The sequence below is a fragment of the Stigmatopora nigra genome, chromosome 2, assembly GCF_051989575.1.
Source record: "Stigmatopora nigra isolate UIUO_SnigA chromosome 2, RoL_Snig_1.1, whole genome shotgun sequence".
Taxonomy (NCBI): Eukaryota; Metazoa; Chordata; class Actinopteri; order Syngnathiformes; family Syngnathidae; genus Stigmatopora; species Stigmatopora nigra.
In genome coordinates this window covers 19,301,590-19,328,278 of record NC_135509.1, presented here as the reverse complement: position 1 = coordinate 19,328,278, position 26,689 = coordinate 19,301,590, and the positions used below count along the sequence as shown (strand labels likewise).

Genomic DNA, 26,689 nt, shown 5'->3' with positions numbered 1-26,689 from the left:
ATGAGAAAGAGAGAGAGAGAGGCTTGACGGACGCGCTCGTAACATAACATACACACACTTAAAAAGATTTTAATCTTACGTTGCACTAAATTTAAACCTTCTTGTGCAATAAACAAGGCTAAGAGGTTAATGTATTTTCACAGCGGCTTTCGAGGCGAACTTAATGCCTGTCCATACTAGTCATCATACACAGCTGTGTATAACAAAATTGGTGGCGCTACTCCACAAAGTGCATTTTCCCAGTATAAGAACATAATTAAGTAATATAAAAATATAAAGAGTCACATCCTATTAAGGTAAATTATAAAATATTGCACAATCTAAGATATTGCACTTTGTTAATGCACATTCCGAAGTTATTGCACAGAAGGGATTGTGTGTTGTGCTAACGCAAGTTCAAAGTTCTTATTGCTGTGGGAAAAAAAAACTGTCCTTAAGTCTCTTTGTCCGTGCTTTGTGAGACCTGTAGCGTCTGCCAAAGGGGAGCAGCTGGAACAGGTTGTGACCAGGGTGGTATGGGTCCCTGACAATGTTCTGCTGAGGTAGCGAGGGCTGGCAATGTCTTTCAGTGATGGCATAGAGCAGCCAATGATCTTCTGGGCGGTGTTGATCACTATGTGCATGGCCTTTTTGTCTGCTGCTGTGCTTCCGGCGTACCATACTGTAATGCAGTATGCCAGGATGCTCTCCACAGTGGCTCTGTAGAAGGTTACCAGAAGCTTAGTGTCCAAGTTATTCCTCCTGAGTACACTCAGGAAATGGAGTCGTTTCTGAGCCTTCTTCACCACTGCCATGGTGTTGGTAGACCAGGAGAGCTTGTCCCTGACGTTGACCCCCAGGAATTTGAAGGACTGGACCTTTTCGATTATTTCGTGCTTAATATTAATTGTCATCATACGCCTTTTCTTCGCACTACCCTTGATTGCGCCGGCTTGCTTTGGACCCATTGTGTTTCCCTTAATTCTGCACTGACTAACGCAAAAAAAAAAAAAAAAAAAACAAGGAAAAAACTGCAACGTTCTGCCCGGTGCTCGTAGTGATTTTTGTACGAGGGAAAGATGGCCTCTCGCGGCGTGGCCACCTGGCTGTCTTGTATGCTCGTAACTCGGTCAATATTTCTCAAGAATTTTACTTGTATCTCAAATTTCTCGTATGTCGGGGCATTCGTATGTCAAGTTAATACTGTATCTTGAATTAGAAGAAAAATATTATTATATTTCACACTAAAGTAGGGTTTTGTAAATGGGCATATGAAACTGGTGAGGTTCGGTAGCTCCAATAAGGTTAAGAACCACTGGACTGGGGATTGCAACTATTTCCCTCCAATGAGGAATCCCAGTAAGCACGGGTCATTAGATCGCATTGATAAAGTACTTGCACTTTGTACGCGCCGCCCATCGCTACTACCGATTGGATGGTTTAGTGAGGTCCATGGATCGCCCCCGTCGGGGTCACTGCCGGTCCTGGTGCAGCGCCGAGAAGACGATCAAACTTGACTATCTATTCTAGAGGAAGTAAAAGTTGGAACAAGGTTTCCGTAGGTGAACCTGCGGAAAGGTCATTACTGGAGGGACCTCCCACGATCCAGCGGTGGGAAAAATGTTTACCACAGAGAGTGAGAGAGTGAGAGACAAGGCCGAGGCTCGAAAGACCGGTTTCGGGCGGCGTGGAGGCAGCGCATGCTGGCAGGGACCAAAGACTGTGGGCCTCGGTCTGAAAAAAAAAATCAACATAAAGAACAGGTTTTGCCTGTTTGTAGTTACACAATATAAATGAAAGAAAAAGAAAAATCTCATCTTTCTAAAATACTGTCATACCTCTACTTACAAAATTAATAGGTTCCAACACGCCGTCAGGCGGGAGCCAGGCGCAGTGGCTTTGTCCACTCTTATTTGTTTTTCGTGTTTTACAGCCCCTCTATCTTTTTTTAAATGACATTTTAATATTTCTTAATACCCTCCTTTTTACTTTACTTTGTACTTTATACTTTTTACTTTAATGATGAGTGATGAATATATTAATACTTTAGTCCTTTTTTTCTGTTCATGTTTCATGTGTACTGTTAACAGATGCAGTTTTTTATAAGTATCGTTTCTTGTGCTGACCCGGCCCATATGTCAAATTTTTAAAGTCAATGTGGCCCCCGGGCCGAAAAGTTTGTCCACCCCTGAACTAGACCCTTTAAAATTGGTCAAAGTGTCCCAATTTTGTACGAAAGATGTGAGAAAACACATAAAATGATAGAAAGTTAAAAGGAAACCGATTTATTAATGTCTTAAAATAAATAAAGCTTATGAAAATATGCCCCGTGCCGCTGAAATATCGCCCACCGTGTAATACCCGTGTAAGTCCGCCAGATGGTAGCAGTAGCCCGTCCTACCGGGGCCGAAAGCTGTGCACTTTGTAAAACATTTTAGAGTTTTACGTGTGCCCTATATACGTGTGTGTGTGTGTGCGTGTGTGTGTATGTGTGTGTGTGAAAATATGTGTCACAATGCATTTATAGATTTCAATCGCTTGTTAAGGGGAATTCAAAATAAAAAATGGATAAGGAAATACATTTACTTTTTGGGGGATTTCGTAAATTGGATCTTTTTCGTATCTCGAGTCACTCATTTGCATATAAAAAAATCGTAGCCTGAATTTTTTCGTACCCGGAGGCATTTGTAAGTGGATGTATGACTGCACATAGACAGGTGTTGATAATCAGTAATTTCATAAGGGAAATTAAACCACTATGCTCACACTTGTATACTATTTTACTAATACTATATGTATAACCTACCAGAAATAACTTTCTAATGACGAGTGTCTGAAATTGTTAAATGAGACATTGAAAAGCGAAAGGAAAAACACTAACATTATCTGATCTGATGGTTTCTGATATTCATTTTGAATTTCATTTTCGGTGAATGAATGAATAAAATTTTCATAGATTTTTAAACAGGGCGGCCCGGTCGCGCGAGTGGCCAGCAAGTCGGCCTCAGAGGTCTGGGGTCCTGGGTTAAAATCCAGGTCATGTACATCTGTGTGGAGTTTGCAAATTCTCCCTGGGCCTGCGTGGGTTTACTCCAGGTACTCTGGTTTCCTCCCACATAAAGACATGTTAGGCTGATTGGACACTCTAAATTGCCCCTAGGTTTGAATGTGATCGTGAATGGTTGTTTGTCTCCCTTTGCCCTGCGATTGGCTGGCCACCAATTCACATACCTGTCAACTTGTACGTTTTACACGTATTTTATGTCTTTTTTTACCATTTCAAATCATGTACGCCGTACACCGACTTTTGTACGGGAACATTTTTGTTTAAAAAAAATCGCCAATATATATGAAAACCGATCTCAACAAAACCGTTTTGGCTAAAATCCAGATAGTCTCGTAGGTTGGTATCCAACAACGCTACGGTCATCAATCGTTACTATTGTCACGGTATACCAGCAAAAATTATCCTCAATCATATGTATTTTTTTTAGCGGTGCGTACGGTAATACCAATAAAGGATGACATGCGCATGCGTAGATATACATAGAGTAAATATCGTGGAAGCAAGCATGGAGGAGCCACCTAGTAAGAAACGAGTTACATCGAGTAAACATGCATCGTACGGTGTTTGTACGTTTTTTTTGGCGGTTTGTACGGGGAATCATAATCATTTATAAGGGCAGTTATCGGCAGAGGTTGACAGGTATGAATTCAGGGTGTTCCCCGCCTCTGGCCTGAAGTCAGCTGGGATAGGCTCCAGCACCCCCAGCGACCCCAATGAGGAAAAAGCGTTTCAGAAAATGAAATGAGATGAGGTGAGTTGAATTGAATTATTGATGACCAGGGTCACGAAATGTCTCATGGGCAGCCTTGTACTATTTCCGAGGGGTATTTGAATGCATCGTGGCTGTCACATGGCAAGTGAAGTTGATGGAGCTCGCGCTACGGTTGAGCGACTACAAGGGGGACAAGAGAAGTGTACTCTTCCTCTCACCTCGTGTGCGACGCGGTTGTGTCACTTTGGGAATGTTTGTGTTTCCGCGCGGACTCGTTTGTTTGGGAGGCGTTTACAAACGTACATACTAAAAGATATTGTTCGAGAACTGTCTGGATTTTACGCCACTCTAAGTGAAACTAAGGTAAATACATTTGCTACATCTGTTTACTGATTTTTGTATGTGAAATTGACGTCCATGGGAAATAATCGAGTGTTCTAACACCGTCTCTGTTGCAAAAACAAACCCGTGACTTGCGAACGCGTTGACAAAATCTGTCTGATCACAGTTGAAAAAAAATGATCTTGGACTAAAATATTATTGTTATTCCATTTCAATATTTCCATTATTATTTTTTTTAGTACTCAGTCACTTACATATTTTTGGTCACTTTACGTTGCTCCTTTAATATGAAAGCTACCACCATTACCCCTTCTGCGTCCTCGTTGGACAGTCGAGCAAATTTTGTTTTATTAAGTCTAAAATCATAAACACTAACCAGATTATACAGATTTCGCCCGCGAGTTGTCAGGGGGGGGGGGGGGGGGGTGCTGGAGCGTAACCAGGCGAACTATGAGCACAAGGTAGGGGAAATAATGAATTGGTGGCCAGCCAATCGCAGCTGACTGCATTATATTAGCCTGAGAATAAAAAATAATATATATATATTTTTAAGTTTATCTTCATTTCTCACTTTGCTGTTTTGTGCACTGTTATCTTTATCATATAAAATGAGGTGCTGTTGCATGACATATGCACTGTAGTTGTATCTCATCAATTTCTGACATGCAAGGGTAGGTTGACACACATTTGGGGGAGATGATGGTGCAGATTAAGACTAATGTGTGGCTCCCCTGAGTTCAAGCATCTGCTGCATCTAAGACAGAACATGCATACCCACCACCACAACTGGTGAAATCTCTTCCGACTGCATAGCTCATTTAATTGATAGTTTGAAAGGCACTATAAAAGTGAATTAAGACCGTCTATGGGATAGAATTGGTTCTTAAAAACAACAGCTGATACATTTGGTGTTGATGGTCTCAACTCATCAATTTTTCTGAAGCGCTTTATCTTCATTAGGGCTGCGGGGGTGCTGGAGCCAATCCCAGCTGTCTCCAGGCCGGGTGGGGTGCACTCCGAATTGGTGGCCAGCCGATCGCAGTGTACAAGGAGACGGACAACCATGCACACTCACACTTGTACCTCAGGGCAATTTAGAGTGTCCGATCAGCCTATCATGGATGTTTGTGGAATGTGGGAGGGAACCGGGGTACCAAGATGAAACCCACACAAGCTCGGGGAGAAAATGCACACTCCACCCAGGCGAGATGTGACCTGGATTTGAACCTCGAACCCCAGAGCTGTGCTGCCAATGCGCTAACCACTCACACCACCAAGCCGTCCCGGTTGTTGATAGTGAAATGCTAAATGAAATTCCATTTCTTCAATCTCGGAACCTGGAGGGTAAAAAGTATCAGAAATAGAGAAAGAAGCAAAATTTGAATCGACTGCTTTTCTAGCTGTTATCTCATTTGCTGGAAATATAAAAATGGAGAAAGTACAGAATAATAAGTCCAAGACATGATATAATGAGCCCGTTCCAATTTGTTCCTGCGAAAGATCAAATTGGAATGATAATCGTCATTGTCTATTATTCACGAGAATCTGTTTGTCTGCCTGTCATTCTGTTTGTTTAGCTGGCTTTATTCAGAGAATATGAATAACACGGTCAACAAACTTTGAAACACAATGAATGGCAGCTCAGGAAACAAAGTGTGTTTTTGGTATTTAGCAACCCCTTCCCATTCCAATTGCTGTCTAAGGTGCCGCCATATAAAGTGCTTTTTGGCCAGAAATAAAATGTTGATATTTTTTATAGCAGCTGGTCAACTAATGTCCTCAAAATAAGTAAAACATATTATATAAATCGGACACTAAAAATAGTTTCTGCCTCAATCACCAGGCATGTCTATTGCCACTGGAACCAACCATTCCAACCAATCATTGACTGAAACAAACTGGTCCAATTGGTTGACAAAATGACTTTATATTTTGGATACATGAGTGAAACAGAAACAAATTGCCTATAAAAATGTGATGAGTGTCCAAGGAAAATCAATTCAGTAGCTAACTATGCAGTATGTGTTTTGCAGGGATAAGCAACCCTCATGGCACAAATTGGGTCAGTGCTCTTTAGATAGGCACCCCATCATGTCATTATTTCTGTGGCCAATGGGGTAGTCTAAACACACAGCTTAGGGTAGGGATAGGGCAATAGTAGTTATAGATAGTTACTTCTCGTTGGCAAGTGGTCATGCGTTATCCTATTGTGAGGACATTTGTGTGCATCATTTTTGGAATATTTTGAAGGGAATATAACAGCAAACAGCCCATCGATAGCGAATGTGAGGGTGGAGGCGTAGCACACAGCTAACCCGGCCAGAAGGTATAAAAATGTAAAACAAAATTAGAATTCAGTTTTGTGTAAAGTTACATTAAACATATGTTTGTGTGTTTCTCTATATATTAATCCAAGTTAATTTAAATGTTTGTTTGGTTACAAGTGCGTTGTCGTGGAAAGTCCCCCTGAACAAAACCCAACCAAAACCATTTGTGTTTTAATACACCATTTCTCAGTCAAAATCAATTAGACGTCTTCCCAATGGAAGCAAATGAGGTAATGAAGGCAGCTTTTAGTAGCAAACTGTTGGTTCATTTGTTCAACAGTGACACCTTTTTAGAATGATATATTGATTCTTGGCAGAAACAAATCATTAACCTTTTGGGATTCAATGTATCGCTATAAATCAAAACATTCAGATTTATTGTCACACCCCTAACTTTTCCCTTAAAATGTGGGTTGCTCTTCGTCTTTTAAATGACAAAGGAAAAAAACGATAGGTGGGAAAAACTCAAGTGGTTCAAGTATGAATGGGTGTCTTTGATGATTAGTGTGTTTTACCCCAGAACATCAGTACGAGAAGAACACATAGCTTTATTCCATGTGACTGGAACATTATCCTGTCATCTGATCTTGATGTGGTGTTGTCCACCTTGGTTTGGAGCTTGTATTGGCTGCTTGTGTAATCGTATCCTCATGTCGCCTAGTTACCATGGCCTGTAGTACATTCATACATTTTCCATCCAACTTATCATCACAAGGATCTCGGGGGAGGGAGGGTTGCTGGACCCTATCCCAGCCAACTACGGTCACCAAGCTGGTTTGGTGGCCAGCCAATCGCTGGGCAAAAGGAGACTGACAACCATTCATGCTCACACTCGTACCTAAAGGCATTTAAAGTGTTCAATCAGCCTACCCGCGCCCCAGCGGCTTGATTGGTTAGTACATCAGCCTCGCAGCTCTGGGGTCCTTGCTTCAAATCCAGGTCGGTCTACCTGTGTGAAGTTTGCATGTGGGGCCTGCATGGGTTTTCATCTGGTACTCCAGTTTTTCCCACATTCCAAAAAACATCCATGGTAGGCTGATTGGACACTCTAAATTGCCCCTAGGTATGGGTGTGAGTGTGCATAGTTTTCCGTCGATTTGCGCCATGCGGTCGGCTGGCCATCAATTCGGGGTGTCCCCCGCCTCTGGCCCGGAACAGCCGGTATTGGCTCCAGCACCTCGTGACCCTGATGAGGATAAAGCTGTTCAGAAAATGAGATGAGATTAGATGAGATGAGTTGAAATTGGGCAGCCTGGCAACTGAGTGGTTAGCGCATCGACCTCACATTGGGGGACCTTGGTTCAAATCCAGTGGTTCAGAAAATGAATGAATCAGTTATTGTTTTGAAATCTGAAACTTCAAACTTCTGTGAATGTTACCTTACTTATTAAAACAATATAAAATGTGATGATTTTAAAAAAGGGTTATAAGATTCTGGTTGAAGGTATTTTTGACCATTCTTCTTTACAAATTATCTCCAGTTCAGTCAGGTTTGATGGTTTTCGAGCATGGATAGCCTGCTTTAAATAACATAGATTTTCAATAATATGTAGGTCTAGGGACTATGTTGGGCATTCAGGAATCTTGTACTTGTTCCTCTGCATGAATGCTCTAGTAGAATTTGAGCAGTGTTTAGTGACATTGTCTTGAAGTATCGAGTCCCAAGGAAACTTTAACTTTGTCACTAATTCTTAAATTTTGTTTGTAAGTAGTATCTGCCATATTGACTGTATGACATGTAACCTTTCAAGTTTGACAAGATTTCTAGCACCTGCACTGGCCACAATGCCCTACACCACCACATTTTACTGTGGGTTCTTCTTCAGCCATGAACACTGCCCTTTGTTATATCCAAATAACTCAATTTTAGTTTCATCAGTCCATAGCACCTTATTCCAAAATTAAGCTGGCTTGTCCAAATGGGCGTTAGCATGCCTCAAGCGACTCCCTTGCACAGAAAAAAGTTTTGCCTCATTACTCTCCCATACATAATCTCCTTGTGTGCTGAATATATGATTGATACACAGTGACACCATCTGCAGCAATATCACGTTGTAGGTCTTTGGAGCTGGTCTCTGGGTTGAGTTTAACTGTTTTCACCATCCTTTGCCTCCATTTCCTCTGTTTCTCACAGTGGAAACTGACAGCTGAAATTGCTGAGGTAGCTTTTTGTATCCTTTCCCTTAACCATAATGTTGAACAATCATTGTTTTCAGGTCATTTTACAGTTGTTTTAGAGTTCCCATTTTGCCAATCTTCAGAGAAGATCCAACAAAGAGAGCAACTTGCAACTGGCCACCTTAAATATCCTCATATATGATTGACTTTAACTCTGTATGTGTGTCAAGGGCCAATGAGCTTACCAAAAAAAAGTTTCAATAATTAGTGCTAAAGGCATTCAAATCAATATAACAACAAGGGTGCCCAAAATTTTGCACCTGCCTACTTTCTTTGAAGTACTAATTATTGTAATTATAATTATAAACTTCATTTTGCTTCTCAAATATCAGTGTTTGTCTGCTCTATGATGTACTTAACTGAAATTGTAGAACGAACAGCCAAATATACGAAATATATACGAAAATCTTGAAATTAATTAGGGGTACCCAAACTTTTTCATACGAATGTAGATAGTCTGGATGAAGCAATATTCCCCATGTATTTTCACGGAGAAGATTTTCATCTATGTACAAAAACAGTAAACAGAGATGAATTTACTTTTTCATTTTAGATGAGATGAAGGATATAATGAAGAAAAGCCAAAACTTAAATGTCAGAGATGCGGTCTTTTCTATGTTAATTGGTCAAGAATCATTAGCTCTTCTTTTTGAGATTGACCAAACACACGCAGAGATCTATTCACGGCCTAAGGCAAAGATTTGGCCTCTTGCTGCTGACACTAATCCAAACAGGCTAAATCAAATGAGGAGGAATGGCTCACACAAACACCCCTTTGTGTGCGTATGTGTAGATAAGTGTGTTTAAATTTAACTTATCCTGTATACATCACGTTGGTTCACATGCATAGGGAATCTCCTTCTCATTGTGAAAGTTTTGGTGTAACTAGATCTTCAGTGGTGACCAGTTTCCTGTTTCCACTGGGATCTCTGTACATGTTCCACAAGTGTTCAAACAGAGCTTTTCATGGCTTTCTTTTTTGTAAATGTATGTACAGTGGTAGCCCGGGATAGAGGCTTAATTCGTTCTAGGACTGAGCTCGTATGTCGATATTCTCATAACTCGAACGAACGTTTCCCATTGAAATGAACTAAAAACAAATTAATTTGTTCTAACCCTCTATAACATAGACACATTTAAATGAACTTGGATTACGATGCAGACTCACTCAAAAGTAAGTTTAATCTAACCTTACACTAAACTTAATTCTAATTTTGTTTTACATTTTTATTCCTTTCTTCTTCCGGCCGGTTTGGCAGTTTGCCCTGCCTCCACCCTGACTTTCACATTCGATGGGCTGTTTGCTTTTGTATTACCTTCAAAATATTCCGAAAATGATGCACACAAATGTCCTCACAATAGGATAACGAACCACCATTTGCCAACGAGAAGTAGTATATACTTCGCTACGCCATTCGCGCTGAGTGATGGGTAAAAAAAAACACTGAAAAAAATGCACCGCTCCGCCAGTGCTCGTAGATATCTATTATACACAAAAGAGATGCGACAAAAAAGACGTTAAAAAAGATTGCGCTAAAATCCTAAACAGCTTCTCGTGTCCTGGCCACCTAGCTTTCTCGTATCTCGAAATTTGTCTTGTATCTCGAGATAATTATTTGTTCGAAATTTTATACGTATCTCGAATTGCTCGTATGTCGTGGTGCCCGTATGTCGAGGTACCACTGCACAGTATATGTTGTTGCATAATATTGATTATCATTATTTGATAATGAAAATTTTAATACAGCATATCAAAAAAAAAAAATTTTGGTTGAGCGTAGCTATTTAATATAAGTTGTCTTTCTGTTTTTACCTTATTGCTACTGCAACAAAGTCAATTTCCCGAGTTTGAGATGAATAAAGCTTAATCTAATCAATCTAAACTAGTTATTTCTCTAAACATTAGTGTCTTGACAGTTTTTTAACATTCACTCAGTTCCATGATGATGGTTCTCAGGATTGTAAGTTTTGTGCCGGACAGAATTTATAGACTAAGCCAGTCGGCTGGGCGATATGTCCCACCGATATTCGAGAATTTGACGTATATCAGAATCCGTCCTTTTGTTTAATCTGACTGGCGGTCTCTCCTGCCTGTTCTCTCCGACTCTAAGATAAATGACCATCTGCTCATTAAGTCAAGGGCTTTGATATTGTTGCGACTGCCATGTTTTAATTCTCGGCACCCTTGACTGGTAATGAACACACACACAGACACACCAGCCCGAATGCAAATTTAACCATATACCAAGGTTGGGCAAAGTAATACAAAGGGCAGAACAATGATTTTGAAGGTTTAGCTGCATGATTGTACATTTGTGATTATGAAATAAAACAAAATTTAGATTTATTTTTTTCCTTTTTATTTCTTGTTCGGAAGTGACAACAATTGCAGTAGAATGAACCATCAAAATAATCGAGATATTTTGACATTAGAAGAGATATAGCCATTACAACATCTTAAACTAATTTGATATTGTGCATTTACAAAGACAGTCATAATAACCTCCTTATGATATTGACCTTAATATGTATGTGTAAAAGCACCCCCCCCCCTTCTCTGTCCGTTTCTCTCCGCTTCGAAAATCCCTAATTTTAGTACTATTAAACACATTTTAGTAATATTAAACCACTAGTTATGTGTTACTTTGTTAATAGATGGTGAATTATAAGATATGATAAATACATTATACATTTTTTTTCAGTTAGTGTTGTTTTCCTTCTGCCTCAGTTTCGGTTTGGAACAAGAATTTTCATAGCAGTGTATCTCTTGCTCTAAGCAAACTTTAAGAAATAAGTAACGTCGTTTAACTAGTTTTTCTAGATTACCTCTTCAGTTGGAAAAAGGAGGGTCACCCTGTGTGAATGTAAAACTAAAGGAAATGCACGGTGAGCATTTTAAGATTTTGATATATTAGATAGCAGCAAAGAAAAAAAGGATACAATTGTTACCACATATGGACTAAGACTTAGATTTTATTGTGAAAGGACCCAATTTGTACAAGTAAAACATTTGACAATAACCGTTACAGACTCAGACCCAAGTTCAATATTCAATGGCAGGTCATTGAAGAAGAAACTTCTCAGTTCTTCCCATATCATTTGTATTCTTTGTCATTATCCATATCTAGCGACCACCGATGATCTCCTTCTCCAAACCGCTCTATCCTCACTAGGGTCGCGGGGGTGGTGGAGCTAATCTCAGCTGAGGCCAGAGGCGGGGGACACCCAATCGCAGGGCACAAAGAGATGAACAACTATTCACGCTCACACATACTTAGGGGCAATTTAGAGTGTCCAATCAGCCTACCATGCATGTTTTTGGAATGTGGGAGGAAACTGGAGTACCTGGGGAGAACATGCAAACTCCACAAAGGTGGACGTGACCTGGATTTTAACCCAGGACGTCAGAGCTGTGAGGCCGATGAGCTAACCACTCGCTCCACAGAGCCACCCTGTCCTAAACTCTTCTTAGTATAAAAAGAAAACAGAAGTTTAATTATGTGGAAAAAATATATTCTTGTTTGCAAGCATTATATTCGAAACAGTTGCACACCCACAGACACCCAACATATGAAGTAGATGCACTTTTGTCCAGCAAATGTCATTTTTTGACACTGGTGGTGATAAAATCAGTCTTTGTTCGCTGTGCATTCACCTGTCTCAGCACGACAATGTTACCTGTAAACATTTGTGCAACCATCTACAGCATTTCGCAAGATCTGAGTCACAATTGCAACAGCAGCCATTCAATTGTGAATGTGCGTGGATTGTTAATGTGAGTTGTCACAATAGTTACTAATTTTGTTGAGCATTAGGATGATGTGTAGCAGACTTGATTTTCCCCAAAGCAATATTACATCATATCATCCCTTTTTAGTCATTCAAGTTCATGTTATTGAGCTCGTTTGACAGTTTGACTTGATAAAGTAGCAGATATGAAAAGTGGCAGACTAAAGACAACACATTACAATTATTCTGTATAAGCAACATGTATGAATTATGTAATTTTTACAGGCTTTTTATAGGCTGCCTTGTGTCTTGAAAGATTTATTCATATTCTGTCGCACATGTCATAAGGGTTGTGGGCCTTGCCAGGGCCTATCCCAGCTGACTTTAGGCGAAAGGCTGAATATACCCTAGACTGGTCGCCAGTCTGCTGTCGGGCAAACAGACAAACAAATGGTAATTTGCCCTCATAAACATGGCGCCACCAGTGGGAATTGAGCACGGTCCTGCCCGCATTGAAGTCAGGCGAGCGAACCACTACACCATCAGGCGTCTCTTGAAAAATCGTTTCTGAAAATTCTACGTGTATTTGGAAAAACTGACTGCTCTGTACAGCCCTAGGGGACATATACATTCCATAAGTTGGGTAACCCACATTACTTTGTTGTGCCATGAACGTAATAGTTCAGGGATAGGCAAACTATTTCACAAAGGGTGGATTTTGGTGCAGGTTTTTGTTGCAACCCATCAAGTGTACACATTTGAACCTATCTGGTGAAAATGTGCAAACTGTGAATGGTGCTTCTTGTTTGCGTAGAAACCTTCTTGGTTAAACTCTGCAATTGATCAGTTTAAACAAAGACTGGAACCCCCAGGGACCTTTGAGGACCGGTTTGCCTACCCGTCTTAGGGAAAAATAGTCCACAATATGAAAAATAACATCAATGTGGGGACTGAGCAAATGTATCAGTTTGGGAAAAATATTACATTGACCAACTTTAGACTTTTTAGGTCTTTATTTGGGGCCCCGTGACTGAGTGGTCCCCACGTGTTAGATCCCAGGTCCGGACCTTCCTGTGTGGAGTTTGCGTGTTCTTCCTGGGCTTGTGTGGGTTTTCTCCGTGTACTCTGTTTCCCCACCACATCCTCAAAACATACAGGGTAGGCTGATTGAAAACTCAAAATTGCTTGTAAGTACGTAAGAGTGTGATTAGCCAGCAATTCAGGATGTCCCCCACCTGTGTTGGCTGGTATAGGTTCCAGCACCCTCGCAAACCTTTTGAGGATAAGCAATACAGAAACTGAATGGGGAAAAGGTTTTGACTTGGCATTAGTAATCTGTTGCATTTGTTGAAGACACTAAACTATCCTTAGCTATGAATGTATGCTTGTCTAGATGCCGTTGTGGTCAAAAGTTTACATACACTTTTGAAGAACAAAATGTCATAGCTCTCTGGAGTTTCCAGTTATTTCTACAACTCCGTTTTTTTCTCTGATTGAGTGATTGGAACAGATAGTTCTTTGTCACAAAAAAAAATCATGAAGTTTGGTTCTTTTATGACTTTATTATGGGTGAACAGAAAAAAAGTGATCAAATTTGCTGGGTCAAAAATATACAGACAGCAGCGCTAATATTTGGTAACGCGTCCCTTGGCCATTTTCACTTCAATTACAGTATTTTCACGAATATAAGGCACACCGCATTTAAAGGCGTAGTCTCGATAACAAGTGCTATTTCTGTATTTGACACACACAAGGCGCTTGACTCTAATAAACGCAGCCAGTCATGGCAAAACTTACATCAGCTTAAACATACGCACACACGCTAAAAATACGTTTTTAAAAATGCTGGCTTTGGCAAAAGCTCGAACAACAGTGCAAGCAGACACGTTAGTCCAAGCGGCCACAATCCATTCGCAAATAGTGGTGTAACTAGCCCGGCGCTGCCTGCAACCCTTCGTAAAGCTGTGTTCGCCACCTATCATCCATTGTTCCCATGCCGCTCGCAACTTTGCTTTGAACGCCCGGTTGACGCTAATGTCTAGCGGTTGAAGTTCTTTAGTTAAGCCTCCAGGAATGACGGCAAATTCAGAGTTCGTTTTCGTGACTTGGTTTTTCACCGCTGCTGGAAGATGGGCATGCTTGGAGTCGCTAATCAACTTAGCTTCTTCTTCTTGAATTGGCAAAGCTCGTTCTCAGGATTCCTCCATTTGCTAACCTAATTCGTGGATATAAAATTACCTCGTGGCTGCTCTATTCCCATGTCCCCCTGCATAATTGATGGCTTGAAGTTTGAACTGAGCTTTGTAAGTCTGTCTATTTGTGTTATTCATTTTTCAGGGGGGCCTCAGAAACCAAACTGAAATTGTTTTGCAATAAAACACATGACCACACTATGTACGGGTACCTGTTTGGGGCGTGCCTTTAAAGTGTTCTCACACACATACCCTCCGCAAGCCTTACCCCACCCACGTCCGCTTTATCTCTACATAAGAAGCGTGTCGGCAATAAGTGCTCTCAGTCAGGCTTTGAAGCATACACACGGCGCTCCACATTATAAGGCGCCCTGTCTATTTTGGAGAAAATTTTAGACTTTTTAGTGCGCCTTATAGTCGTGAAAATATGGTAGGTGCTTTTGGTAGCGATCCACAAGCTTCTGGCAAGCTCCCGGCTGAATCTTTGACCACTCCTCTTGAAAGCATTGATGCAGTTCAGTTAATTTGATGGATTTCTAACACGGACTTGTTTCTTCAGCATTGTCTTCCAAGTTCTCAATGGGGTTTAAGTCAAGACTCAGGGAAAACCTTAATTGAAGGCTCATTTAGCCATTCCATTACCATTTTATTATGTGTGTTTGGGGTCATCGTCCTGTTGGAACACCCAACTGCACCCAAGACCCAATCTTTAGGCTGATGACCTTTGGTTATCTTGAAGAATTTGAAGGTAATCCTCCTTCATTATCCCATTTATTCTCTGTAAAACACCAGTTCCATTGGCAGGAAAACAGCCCCACTGCATATTACTACCACCACCTTGCTTGACGGTAGGCATGGTGTACTTGGGGTTAAAGGCCTCACCTTTTCTCCTCCAAAAAGTCTTATCTTTGTCCATGTGATCAGCAGCAAACTTCAGTCGAGCTTTAAGGTGCCAGTTTTGGAGCAAGGGCTTCCTTCTTGCACGGCAGCCTCTTAGTCCATGGAAATGCAAAACACGCTTGATTGTGGACACTGACACTTGTGTTCCAGCAGCTTCTAATTTTGGCAGATCTGCTTTTTGGTGACCAGTTTTCTCTTAGCAGCAGGTGATAGCTTGCATTTTCTTTTCATCTTTCTGATGGGGGCAGTGACAAAATAGAATGAACTTTTTACTTACAAACAATTGTTTGTACTGTTGCTCTTGGGACCTGCAGCTGCGTTGAAATGGCTCCAAGTGACTTTCCTGACGTGTTCAAGTCAAGGATTCACTTTTTCAGATCCATGCTGAATTCCTTTGACTTTCCCAATGTAGCGTTTGCATCCAATGAGCCCTATTTAAATGGCCTCAGAAAAATCACCAGCTGTAGTCACTCATAATCACTCAAATAATTAAGAGGCCATGCTGTGAAGCTCATTTCACTGACACAAATTTCTAAGTCACCAAAATTGCTCATTTGTGTTGCTGTCTGTATATTTTTAACCCAGCAGATTTGATCACTTTTCTGTTAACCCATAATAAAGTCATAAAAGAACCAAACTTTAAGAATGTTTTTTGTGACAAAGTATCTGTTCCAATCACTCTATCAGAGAAAAATCAGAGTTGTAGAAATAACTGGAAACTCCAGAGATGTTCTTCACAAGTGTATGTAAACTTTTGACCACAACTGTATGTACCTTGTAATTAATTGCCTCACGATTAGTCCATTGTGAATACTGCATCTTGCCTGAAGCCAGCTGACAAAGCCTCCGGCCAATCAATTAGAGTAGGTAGTATCAAAGAGAGATAGAAGGATAATCCCAAACTGGATACATTCGACGTGTTATACTTAAATCTCCAATTCCAGCTGAGTTCGGGTCAGAGACGGGGGACACCCTGAATTGGTGGCCAGCTGATCACAGTTCCTTTCCATTCTCACAATTAAGGGCATTATTGTAATGATTCATGGTAGCTTATATAAACAATAAAAACAAAAACACCCCAATCGTTTAAATCAATAGTTTTCCCAAACTGATTTTGAAGTGCTGCTGTTGTTCCAACCGATCCAGCATGAAGAACCTAACAATGGCATTCTGCGGAAAGCAGCACCTGACTGCAAACGATTAATCACACTTGTAAACCGTCAGACTGAAAAGGTGTCCTGGTTAAAATGAAAACCTGCAACCGCAGCGGATATTTGTATAGTAACATTCCCAGACCTAGTTTAACCATTTGCCATTTTGTGGATGAGCACACTTTGAGGCATGTTAGGTCTGGGGACAGTTATTTTCTTTTCATATTTTTCCAGGGCAGGAATGGACTGTCCATGAGTCAGCATTGTTTCCCATGACTACAGTGTGTCTCCTGGGAGAGTTGTGGAAAAAAGGCAAAAACCCTATTTTTTAGTTAGAATTAAAGAACATGTACCTGTTAATTACTTTGGTTACTCTTTGTGGGACTTGTCTGATTGGATTGGATTAGATTGGATAACTTCATTCATCCCGTACTCGGGCAATTTCATTGTGACAGTAGCAAGAGGGTGAGTATGCAGATACAAGAAAGGCATAGTTACACATAGTTACAAGTTACACTACAGTCGCAAAGGCCGCTGAACAACAAAGCAAAAGCACAAAGTACAAAGCAAAGTATTTGGGATCATTAAAAATCATTAAATCAAATCATTAAGACAGATAAGCAGCAAAAAAAAAAAACAGCAAGAGCGGATGGATTGGATTGGATAACTTTATTCATCCTGTATTCGGGAAATTTGGTTGTCACAGTAGTAAGAGGATGAGGATGCAGGCATTTTAGACAAAATAGATAGGTAATAAGTAATTTAATAAATAAATACATGAATAAATATATAAATAAATAAGCGTGTATATTATATATATATATATATATATATATATATATATATATATATATATATATATATATATATATATATATATATATATATATATATATATATATATATATATATATATATATATATATATATATATATATATATATATATATATATATATATATATATATATATATATATATATATATATATATATATATATATATATATATATATATATATATATATATATATATATATATATATATATATATATATATATATATATACACATACCTATATATATATATATATATACACATACCTATATACATATCTACATCTACATCATCTACATGTAGCATATATACACATACATATAGTATATAGGCGCATATATACATACACCTACAGATAGTATATAGGTGCATATATACATATATACATAGGTGCATATATACATACACACAGTGTATATACATACGCATATATACATACACAGTGTATAGGCGCATATATACATGCACATACATAGTATATATACATACACGTACATATAGTATATATGCGCATATATACATACACATACATATAGTATATAGGCGCATATATACATACACGTACATATAGTGTATAGGTGCATTTATACATACACGTACATATAGTATATAGGCGCATATATACATACACGTACATATAGTATATAGGTGCATTTATACATACACGTACATATAGTATATAGGCGCATATATACATACACAGATATAGTATATAGGCGCATATATACATACATATACATGTAGTATATAAGCGCATATATAAATACACATACATATAGTATATAGCTGCATATATACATACACGTACATATAGTATATAGGCGCATATATACATACACATAGATGTACATGCATGCATACAGTAGGTCTTAACACAGCCATTTTTTTGTGAAAGAGCCTAACAGCTGATGGGAGGAAGGATCTGCGGAAGCGCTCCTTCCTGCAATGAGAGTGCTGCAGTCTATTGCTGAAAGAGCTTCTTAGGGACTCCACAGACTCATGCAGGGTTTGGGAGATGCTGTCCATGATGGACATCATCCTGGTCAGCATCCTCCGCTCTCCACTACCGGCTGCCACTTGAGTGGCGCCATCTTGGTTCAGGAGCAAAAACGGATACGGACTCAAGAAAAAGACGTTGTAGAGTTGGATAAAACTGGAACCACACACAGGAAGTCTTCCACACGATGGGGAACTTCTGCAGACTGTGACCGAGTTAGAGAATATGCAGAGTCACTCTTCCAAGTTTATCCACACAGTTCCTCAGTAGTCTGGAGCCGAAGAATCAACAGTAGCAGAGTAGAACCCCGACTCCGTTTACGGCTTGGTAAGCGCTGACAGCTCTTTCATCTTATCCCATGATGGAATGGTTGTCCAGCTCTGAATTTCCAGCGGCATTGAGGTGTTGCTCTTTCTGCTGCATATTGCAACAGCTAGTCCAATGTGTATGACAGCGTAGGCATGGCTGAATGGTTTCAAAAAAGGAGCAGAAATAAGTCAGGCTAACAGAACAAAGAAAGTTGTAAAAACAAAAAGTATGATAAAATGGTGTTTACCAACTTAAACCCATGAAAAAATTCTGGTGCTTTCTAAATCTAATTTTCTCGCATATGTGACGTATTACTCGCTCAGAAAAATTATGACTGAATCGAGGGTATGGCTTATATGAGTTGACATGCGCAAAACGCCATAACGCAAGACAATGTGGTCATTTATTTCAACATAGAGAAAAGCTAAACCCTTAGCAAAATTAATTTTAACGTCTATGAATGAAAATCAAGAAAAAATAAACCGTATCTTGCATAAAACGTGAAAAAACTCACTTGTGCCTACCATTGCTCGCTCAGGGCGCCGCCATCATACCCAGGGATGACAAACTAGACTGCTACGGAGACATTTCCTGGTTGTACTGCTCACATGACTTCTTTTTTTAATTGTCTACGTGCAGGATACACCGTTTAGAAATATGCAATCCAGTATACGATCCTTTCGATTCATGAGGTATCTCAGAAATACCATGTGCGATGATTTTTCTTAAGATTTTCCCTTCAAAGTAACACATTTGGACTCTCAAATATCTCGCCTGCAGATGCATATCTGACATCTAATAAAGCCTAACATTATCATGGAAACCGATGCAAGTCACATGCTCGAGGTGGCTCTGGAGCAGATGGATGACATCATTGCAGGTATTGAATTAGTGTGTTATATGCTTGTCTGTTTGCTTGGTGTTTGTGGAAAATGTTATCACATTATATTGCATTAATTAATGGAAACAATATTTAAAGTCCCACTGTCAGCTAAGATTGCACTGAAACACAGCCTGTGATGCTTTTGTTTGCATAATGCACTCAAAAAGGTGCAAAACAGTTTAAATCCTGTTTCGCTGTTCACCATGAGGTCACAGTCAATAACTTGGTCTGACGTAAACAAAGGCAGAAGTTTTTGTGCGCATCGCCCACGTCCATTTGGTTTCATTGCCATGGTAGTGAGCGTTTTACTTTTTATTTACTTCTTTCCCTCAAGAATTTCAATCATTTGTATCAGAACATTTTTACTAATTCTGTACAGGACAATATTTAATAGTATGTGTTGTGCAGGAAATTGCTCCAACTTGAATATTGTCAGTCGTTGGAACATCCCTCTATTTGATACTTAATTTGGAGTGACACTTTTTTTCTTTTTCATTAGTTTTTGAGGTTTTGGCTAATGGTAACACTTTTCAACTTGTCAAGCTGTCCTCTTTGGTGTGTTTGTTCTGAAAAAGGGAACGTTCCCTCCTAAAGAATGGTTGGTTTGGGCACTTGAACACAATTGATGCAACCCGAGATGAGAGGGCGTGGGCTTGGCTCACTTTGGGACTACATAACAATTGTAGTATGTGGTACACAATTATATACATTCAAAAATTGAGACAATTGAGACATTGCATCAAATCAATAAAACATAAAAGCAGCAAAAACACAAAACGAGCAAGAGTGGACGGAGCTGCCACCAGCTGCCGCTTAAACAGCGCCATTTTGGTTGCGGTAGCTGAAACGGACTCAAAAAGACGTTGTAAAGTTGGACAAAAACTGGAACCAAACACAGGAAGTCTTCCATGAGATGGGGAACTTCTGCAGACTGTGACCGAGGTGGAGAATATTGCCGAGTCGCTCTTTCAAGTATATCCGCACAGTTGATCAGTAGTCTGAAGCTGAAGAAAACAGAAGCAGGGCAGAACTCCCCGACTCCGTTGCTGGTAAGCGCCGACAGCTCTTCCATCCTATCCCACGCTGGAATGGTTGATCGGAAGCGTTGCCTCTTCTCCTGACACTTTTGTCCAGCTCCGTAACTTGGGCGGCACCGAGGTTTTGCTCCTTCTGCTGCGTATTGTAACAGCTAGTCCCATGTGTGTAACAGCTAGTCCCATGTGTGTGACAGCGCAGGCATGGCCGACTGGTTCCAAAAAAGAAGTAGCCGAAAGAAGCCAGGCTAACAGAAAAAGGAAAGTTGTAAAAACATTAAAGTAAAAAGTATAATGTACAAAGTAAAGTAAAAAAGGAATGTATTAAGAAATATTACAATGAAATTTTTAAAAAGATGGAAGGGCTGTAAAACATGAAAAACATAAGAGTGTACAGAGCTACTTCCACTGGCTCCCGCTTGAACGGCGCCATCTTGGAAAAAATATTAAATAAAGTATTAAAGAGTGATGGAAAAGGGGTATTTTGTCACACAATTGAGCTTTTGGCATAATGGAGTCCCAGCTTCTTGGTAGCGAATGGGAGGCCAACCAATGGGAAAGCAACTCAAGTACATAATTTTCTTTCTTTTTTTCAATTACTGGATTGGATTGGATTGAATAACTTTATTCACCCCGTATTCAGGAAATTTCATTGTGACAGTAGCAAGATACAGAAAATGTATTTAATTAAATTTAGTGGATGTTTGATTTCGTTTGATGTTTTACTCTATGGATTGTCTTTCATATATTGGTGGGATTATTTATATTGACCAGCGTATCTTGTAGATAGAATTTATTTCAGATGTATCACAGTATGTTTTTCCCTCTTCTTTATCACCTATATTCCAGGTTCAAAAGCAGCAGAGTTGGACCTCACAAATGCCTTTTATGACCTTGGTTCTGCCATCCGTCCCAAACCACTGCAGGTCATTCAGTTAGCTACGGACCTCAAAGTTGCTTTGGAGCGCCAGCCTAACCAGGAAGAGAGAGAGTACCTCAGGACAAAATTGCCGAAAGAAACAGCAAAGGCCCTGAAAGACTGGCTCCAAAGTGGAGATGTAAGTAATTAAATTGAATTGCATTGAATTTTAGACTTAAAGCTTCACCATGTAGTGCACAAATTACAACAACAAACAAATAGACAAATAAATGATCAATGAATAATAATAAATAATCAACAAATGCGTAATAAATAAATTAGTCGTTAACACAGCAACAAATAAACTGATGAGTAATCAATACATAATAATAAATAAATAATCAATTAATATAATTAATAAATAAATAGTCAACATGAATTAGTGTTCACAAAAAGTGACTCAAGTGGTTAGCAGCCTATGGCATTTTAGTACAGTACAAGATGAGTTTTGATTAAGCCCCCCTAGGTGCAGAACTCGACTTGAGTATGGAGGTTGAAGAGTGGTGATGCTCTTTGCCCTCCCCTTAGCACTGGGATTTGTAGATGGTGGCCAGAGGAGGTAGGGGGCAGTTGATGATCAGTGTTGATCACCTTTTGCAGTCCTTTCCTGCCGGCTTCTGTGCAGCTCGAGTATCACACTGACACAGCATAGGTCAGCATGCTCTCAATGGCTTTGATTATATTTCTTTTTATTTCTTATTCAAAAGTGACAACTATTGCAATAATATGAACCATTGAAAAAAAAGTGATATTTCGACATGAGAAGCAATTTGGCCACCCCAACCTCCTAAACTTTTCCTAAAAAAAATGTAATTTCTGTCAGTAAAAAGCATCAGATTCTCATCAAGATAGACTTGTTACTTTTTTTCAAATTGAATAATTTGATATTGTGCATTTCAAAAGAGGCATATTAACGTCCTTATGACATTGACCCTATTAATGGGCTTTTAATTCATATAGTATCTCGGAAATTCCATGTGCGATGATTTTTCTTAAGATTTCCCCTTCAAAGTAACACATTTGTACTTGTACTGAATCAGGGGCAGCTTACACATGAGAAATTGTAAAATTCAACAATTTTAAGGCCATTTCAGGGCAATTTTAAGGGTGCGGCTCATACCCGATGGCAGCTTATACGCGTGTAAATATATATTTTTAAGATTTTTTTACAGGCAATTTATGAATGCAGGTTCTCTCCCTAATGCATTGAGATTAATAACTAATAGTTCTTGTGAATTGTCCCAGAGGATGTGGGCGGAATGTAATCAAAATTATGTATGCATAGACTGTAGAGATGACAAAGATTTACAGTATTAATTAATTCATTCATTTTCTGAACCGCTTTATCATCATTAGGCTCGTGGGGGTGCTGGAGCCCATCCCAGCAGGCTTAGGGCCAGTGCCAGGGGACACTCTGAATCAGTGGCCAGCCGATCGCAGGTCACGAGGACACAGGCAATCATGCACACACTCATTCATAGGGAAAATTTAGAGTGTCCAATCAGCCTACCATGCATGTTTTTGGAATGTGGGAGTAAACCGGAGTACCGGGAGAAAACCCACATAGGCCCAGTAAGAACATGCAAATTCCACACAAGTGGACCGACCTGGATTTGAAGCCAGGACCCTGCTGTGAGGGCGACATGCTAACCACTCATGCTGTTGGGCCGCCAATTTACAATATATAAAGTAAAATAGATGTTTGTTTGTGCCTGTGTTTGCCTGTGGGCGTGTGTGTGCGTGTGTATGTGTGGGTGCGTGTGTGCGCGTGAGTGTGAGAGTTTGGGATGGACAGAAATTAGTCGTAGATAGACACAAAACAGATGACAAAACAGGCAAACATTTTAGACCACCCCCTCTTTTTGGGCTTGGCCATTTGGCTGTAACAGCAACAGTGAGAGAAGGGAGCTGAGAAAAGAGATCATGTAACGAGAAACAACAAAGAAACAGTATTTATTGTTACAATAGTTGAAAATGAACTGTGGGAAAAACTGACAGAATGTAGAAGAAAGAAATCTGTTTTTGTAAAACAAATAAGTGAAGCAAGCAGCAGTCGAAAGGAGGCAAAATACTGGGAGGGGGCTTTCCCTTAGGACGGCGGTAGAGATTGTAAAAAAAAAGAAAAAAAGAAAAAAACACTACAGCTGTGAAAGTTGCAGTCATGCGTTTTCACACTTGATGATACTTTTTGTAAACTCAAGACTCAATGTAGGCTTGGTCTAAATTCACACCGAGGAAGGGAGGGTATGGGAGCGACAAACAGACACATTTGGGATCACATTCTGACTGGCTGAGATAAAATCCTAGAGGAAATAGACAGAGCAGAAATGGGCTGGGAGCATGGAGACTTCAATTGATGTCTACAAGCACTTCTCCTGGCTCAGAAAGGTATGTGCTTGAGTTTGTCATTTTAATGTCATGTTTATCACTTGATTTCTTATGCTATAATCGATGTGTGGACAAGATAACTGTATAAGAATATGGTTTTAGGAAGTTTTTTTCTGGCTGGAGATGACTATTTTTTTTATAGCTTGGACTACTATTCAATTGGTTTCAATAAACTGGATTTTATTTTTAGCTCGTACGACATTTTACTTAGTGGAATAGTCAGAGTATTTGGAAGGCATGTATCACAAGGGTTGTGCATTTAGATTCCGCAAACTATCCATCAGCTGACTTCTGCTGAATCACCATCTGATACTGCTGGATTTCACCACTAAACACAAAATGTGTGTTCTTGTTGACTGAGAATCGTATTTGTTGAGCGCTCTAGCACAATGTTGTCTGATGAAGAGCTTTGGGGGCTTTATTATTTAAATTGGACACATTTTATGAGCCAGTGGCAAGTTAAAGCATTGCTAATGACTATGATGATGGGGACCTTGAAATAATGATTGTTCTGATAAATAAAGTCGGAAAGCACATAATTAAAGGCATTGGACGAACATGACTGTGATAGTTTAGGAATTTCAATATTGCATAATTCAGTACAATTTGAGATATGAGCGTTTCTTTAAAAATTGGCTTCAAATACGTAGTGTTGCACATAATACCATTATTGTAGCTGCATGTGTGTGTGTGTCTGTGTGTGTGCGTGTGTGTGTGTGTATGTATAAAGAAATATGACTTTGTAGTAGTTTCTTATAGTGTTGCTTTCTAAATACATTGAAAAAGACATATGCAACAGCACTCCAACTGTGACTGTGGGTCTTAAATGCACATCACATGTGACATTCAACGAGCATCCTGCCTGTCTGCCAACAAGAAAAATAGTTTTACGTACACGTGTAGTTGAAGTGGCTGCAAATTGTTAAATTTGTGTATAGCCCTCTGCAACAAAAGGCAGCAGCACAGCTAACGTTTTATATAACATTTCATACAAATAAAATGCTAATGCCTATGAGCGGAAGATCAGCATAACAAAAAACAATTTCCGCTAAAAAGCAGCAGATAATTTAAAAAAAGTCATTTCACAATGTATATCTCAGATTAGGATTTATAACCCAGCCCTACATCACTGTTAATGAAAGTTTGAAACATTCATTGAGTTTTTTTCTTCTTAACTTTTTCTAAACTAAAATGTATTATAACAGAGCACCTCTTTCTCAATGTAGTTTAATGCTTTCACGAGTAATTTCTTTTCTATGGGAAAGTTTTAGTGCACCAGGTTGAAAGCTAATTAGAGTAGCTACTTTGATAATAGTAGTAGATGATTCACTGCGGCAACCCTTCCAGGGACAAGCCAAAAAGTGTAGTAGTAGTATTATTAGTATTAGTAGTAATAGTAGACTAGCTACTTTGATTTACAGATAACGGAGGTTCCTGTCTTTGTGACCTCGGAGTACAAAGTCAACTCAACTGACATGTTTACAAGAATATTTTTACCCTGTGGTATTTCAGGTGAACTTGTGTCCTCCTGCCAACAATGAAACATACCAAGAGAGACTACTCCGGCTCGAGGGGGACAAAGAGTCTTTAGTGTTACAGGTAAACATTTTGTGTTTGGATGTGTTAGGAATGTGTGTTTGGGTGTGTGTGTATGTGTTTGTGCTTACATTCTTGCATGAATTTCCTTTTAATTTGATCCACATCTAAAAACATTATTTTGCTTGTTTGCAATGATGTAGTCCTTGTTACCGGAAATAGGACTAGTTCGTAATGGCTGCTGCCGTGGTATCTCAGTTCCTGTTTTTGAAGATGCGTATCACGTGTTTCCAAATACAACATGCCTGAACTAATTTGATCCATTCAACCATGTACAAGTATTCACACTCAGCCGGTGCTGTAACAGGAGAAAATTATATACTGTAGCCTTGCGCAACAACACAATGTGTCTTCTTAGATCACCTTTACTACTACACTTATAATCGTGGTGTTTTTATCTAAATTTGAAATGTCTTCACGACTGCATTGCGTCATTTAACATCTGTGTTGGTGATGTCATACAAGAATGTTTTTTCTTAAATTGTCGGCTAGTGTTTACAAGGAAGCAACATTTTATATGCAGTTCATTGTAGATTTTTGGTTGTCTGCCATGAGACAATTCAGAAAAAGTAGTCTCAATTTAACAAGACAGCTGTAAGATAGGAAAAGGCTTTGGGGTGAGATGCAATGGGAGTTAAGATGACAGTGAATCAGCTGCTGTCAGAGGAGTGCAACATAATTTAGTAGGAAAAAGTGTGTCTGTCTGTGTGCATGCTTGTTCTTTCCATCTAGTTTTGGCAGGAGGTGCTATGTCAAGGGGATTATTGTAAATGTTTGACGGATTCCAATGTGGCAGACCTGCTAAGTGGTGTTGTTAAATTGTGTACATGTTTGCTAATTCTGAATGATTAAAAGAATGAAAGGGTGTTGTCATGCAATTTAATGTCATATTGCATTATGTTATTACACTTTACTCCTGTCTTTTCTTCATACTTTATTTCCTATACTTTGTCAATTATTAGGTGAGTGTACTGACCGACCAGGTTGAGGCACAAGGGGAGAAGATCCAAGATCTAGAAAGCTCCTTAGAGGAACACAGACGAAAACTAGCATCCACTGAGGAAATGCTGCAACAGGTGACACTCTCACTGGAAGTCATTCATTTCTGAAAAACAACAAAGAAACAAAAAAACATTATATCGTATACCAG

At 39.4% G+C, this 26,689-nt stretch overlaps 1 protein-coding gene across 20 annotated transcripts in view; it reads left to right on the top strand.

Moving 5' to 3' along the window:
- The first annotated feature begins 3,637 nt into the window (after positions 1–3,637).
- The window catches only part of ppfibp2b (PPFIA binding protein 2b), a 53,029-nt gene continuing 29,977 nt past the window's right edge, over positions 3,638–26,689 (top strand). For 17 of the 20 annotated variants that reach the window (XM_077742548.1, XM_077742524.1, XM_077742506.1 and 14 more), the window contains exons 1-5: positions 3,892–4,121; positions 19,500–19,599; positions 21,486–21,694; positions 25,456–25,542; positions 26,502–26,615. In XM_077742548.1, coding sequence (XP_077598674.1) covers positions 19,536–19,599; positions 21,486–21,694; positions 25,456–25,542; positions 26,502–26,615 — 474 coding nt within the window. In that variant the 5' untranslated portion in view covers positions 3,892–4,121; positions 19,500–19,535. Of the gene's footprint in view, positions 3,798–3,891; positions 4,122–19,499; positions 19,600–21,485; positions 21,695–23,817; positions 23,944–25,455; positions 25,543–26,501; positions 26,616–26,689 lie in introns of those variants that run through there. The other 3 variants (XM_077742605.1, XM_077742626.1, XM_077742516.1) reach the window with 2 other exon arrangements.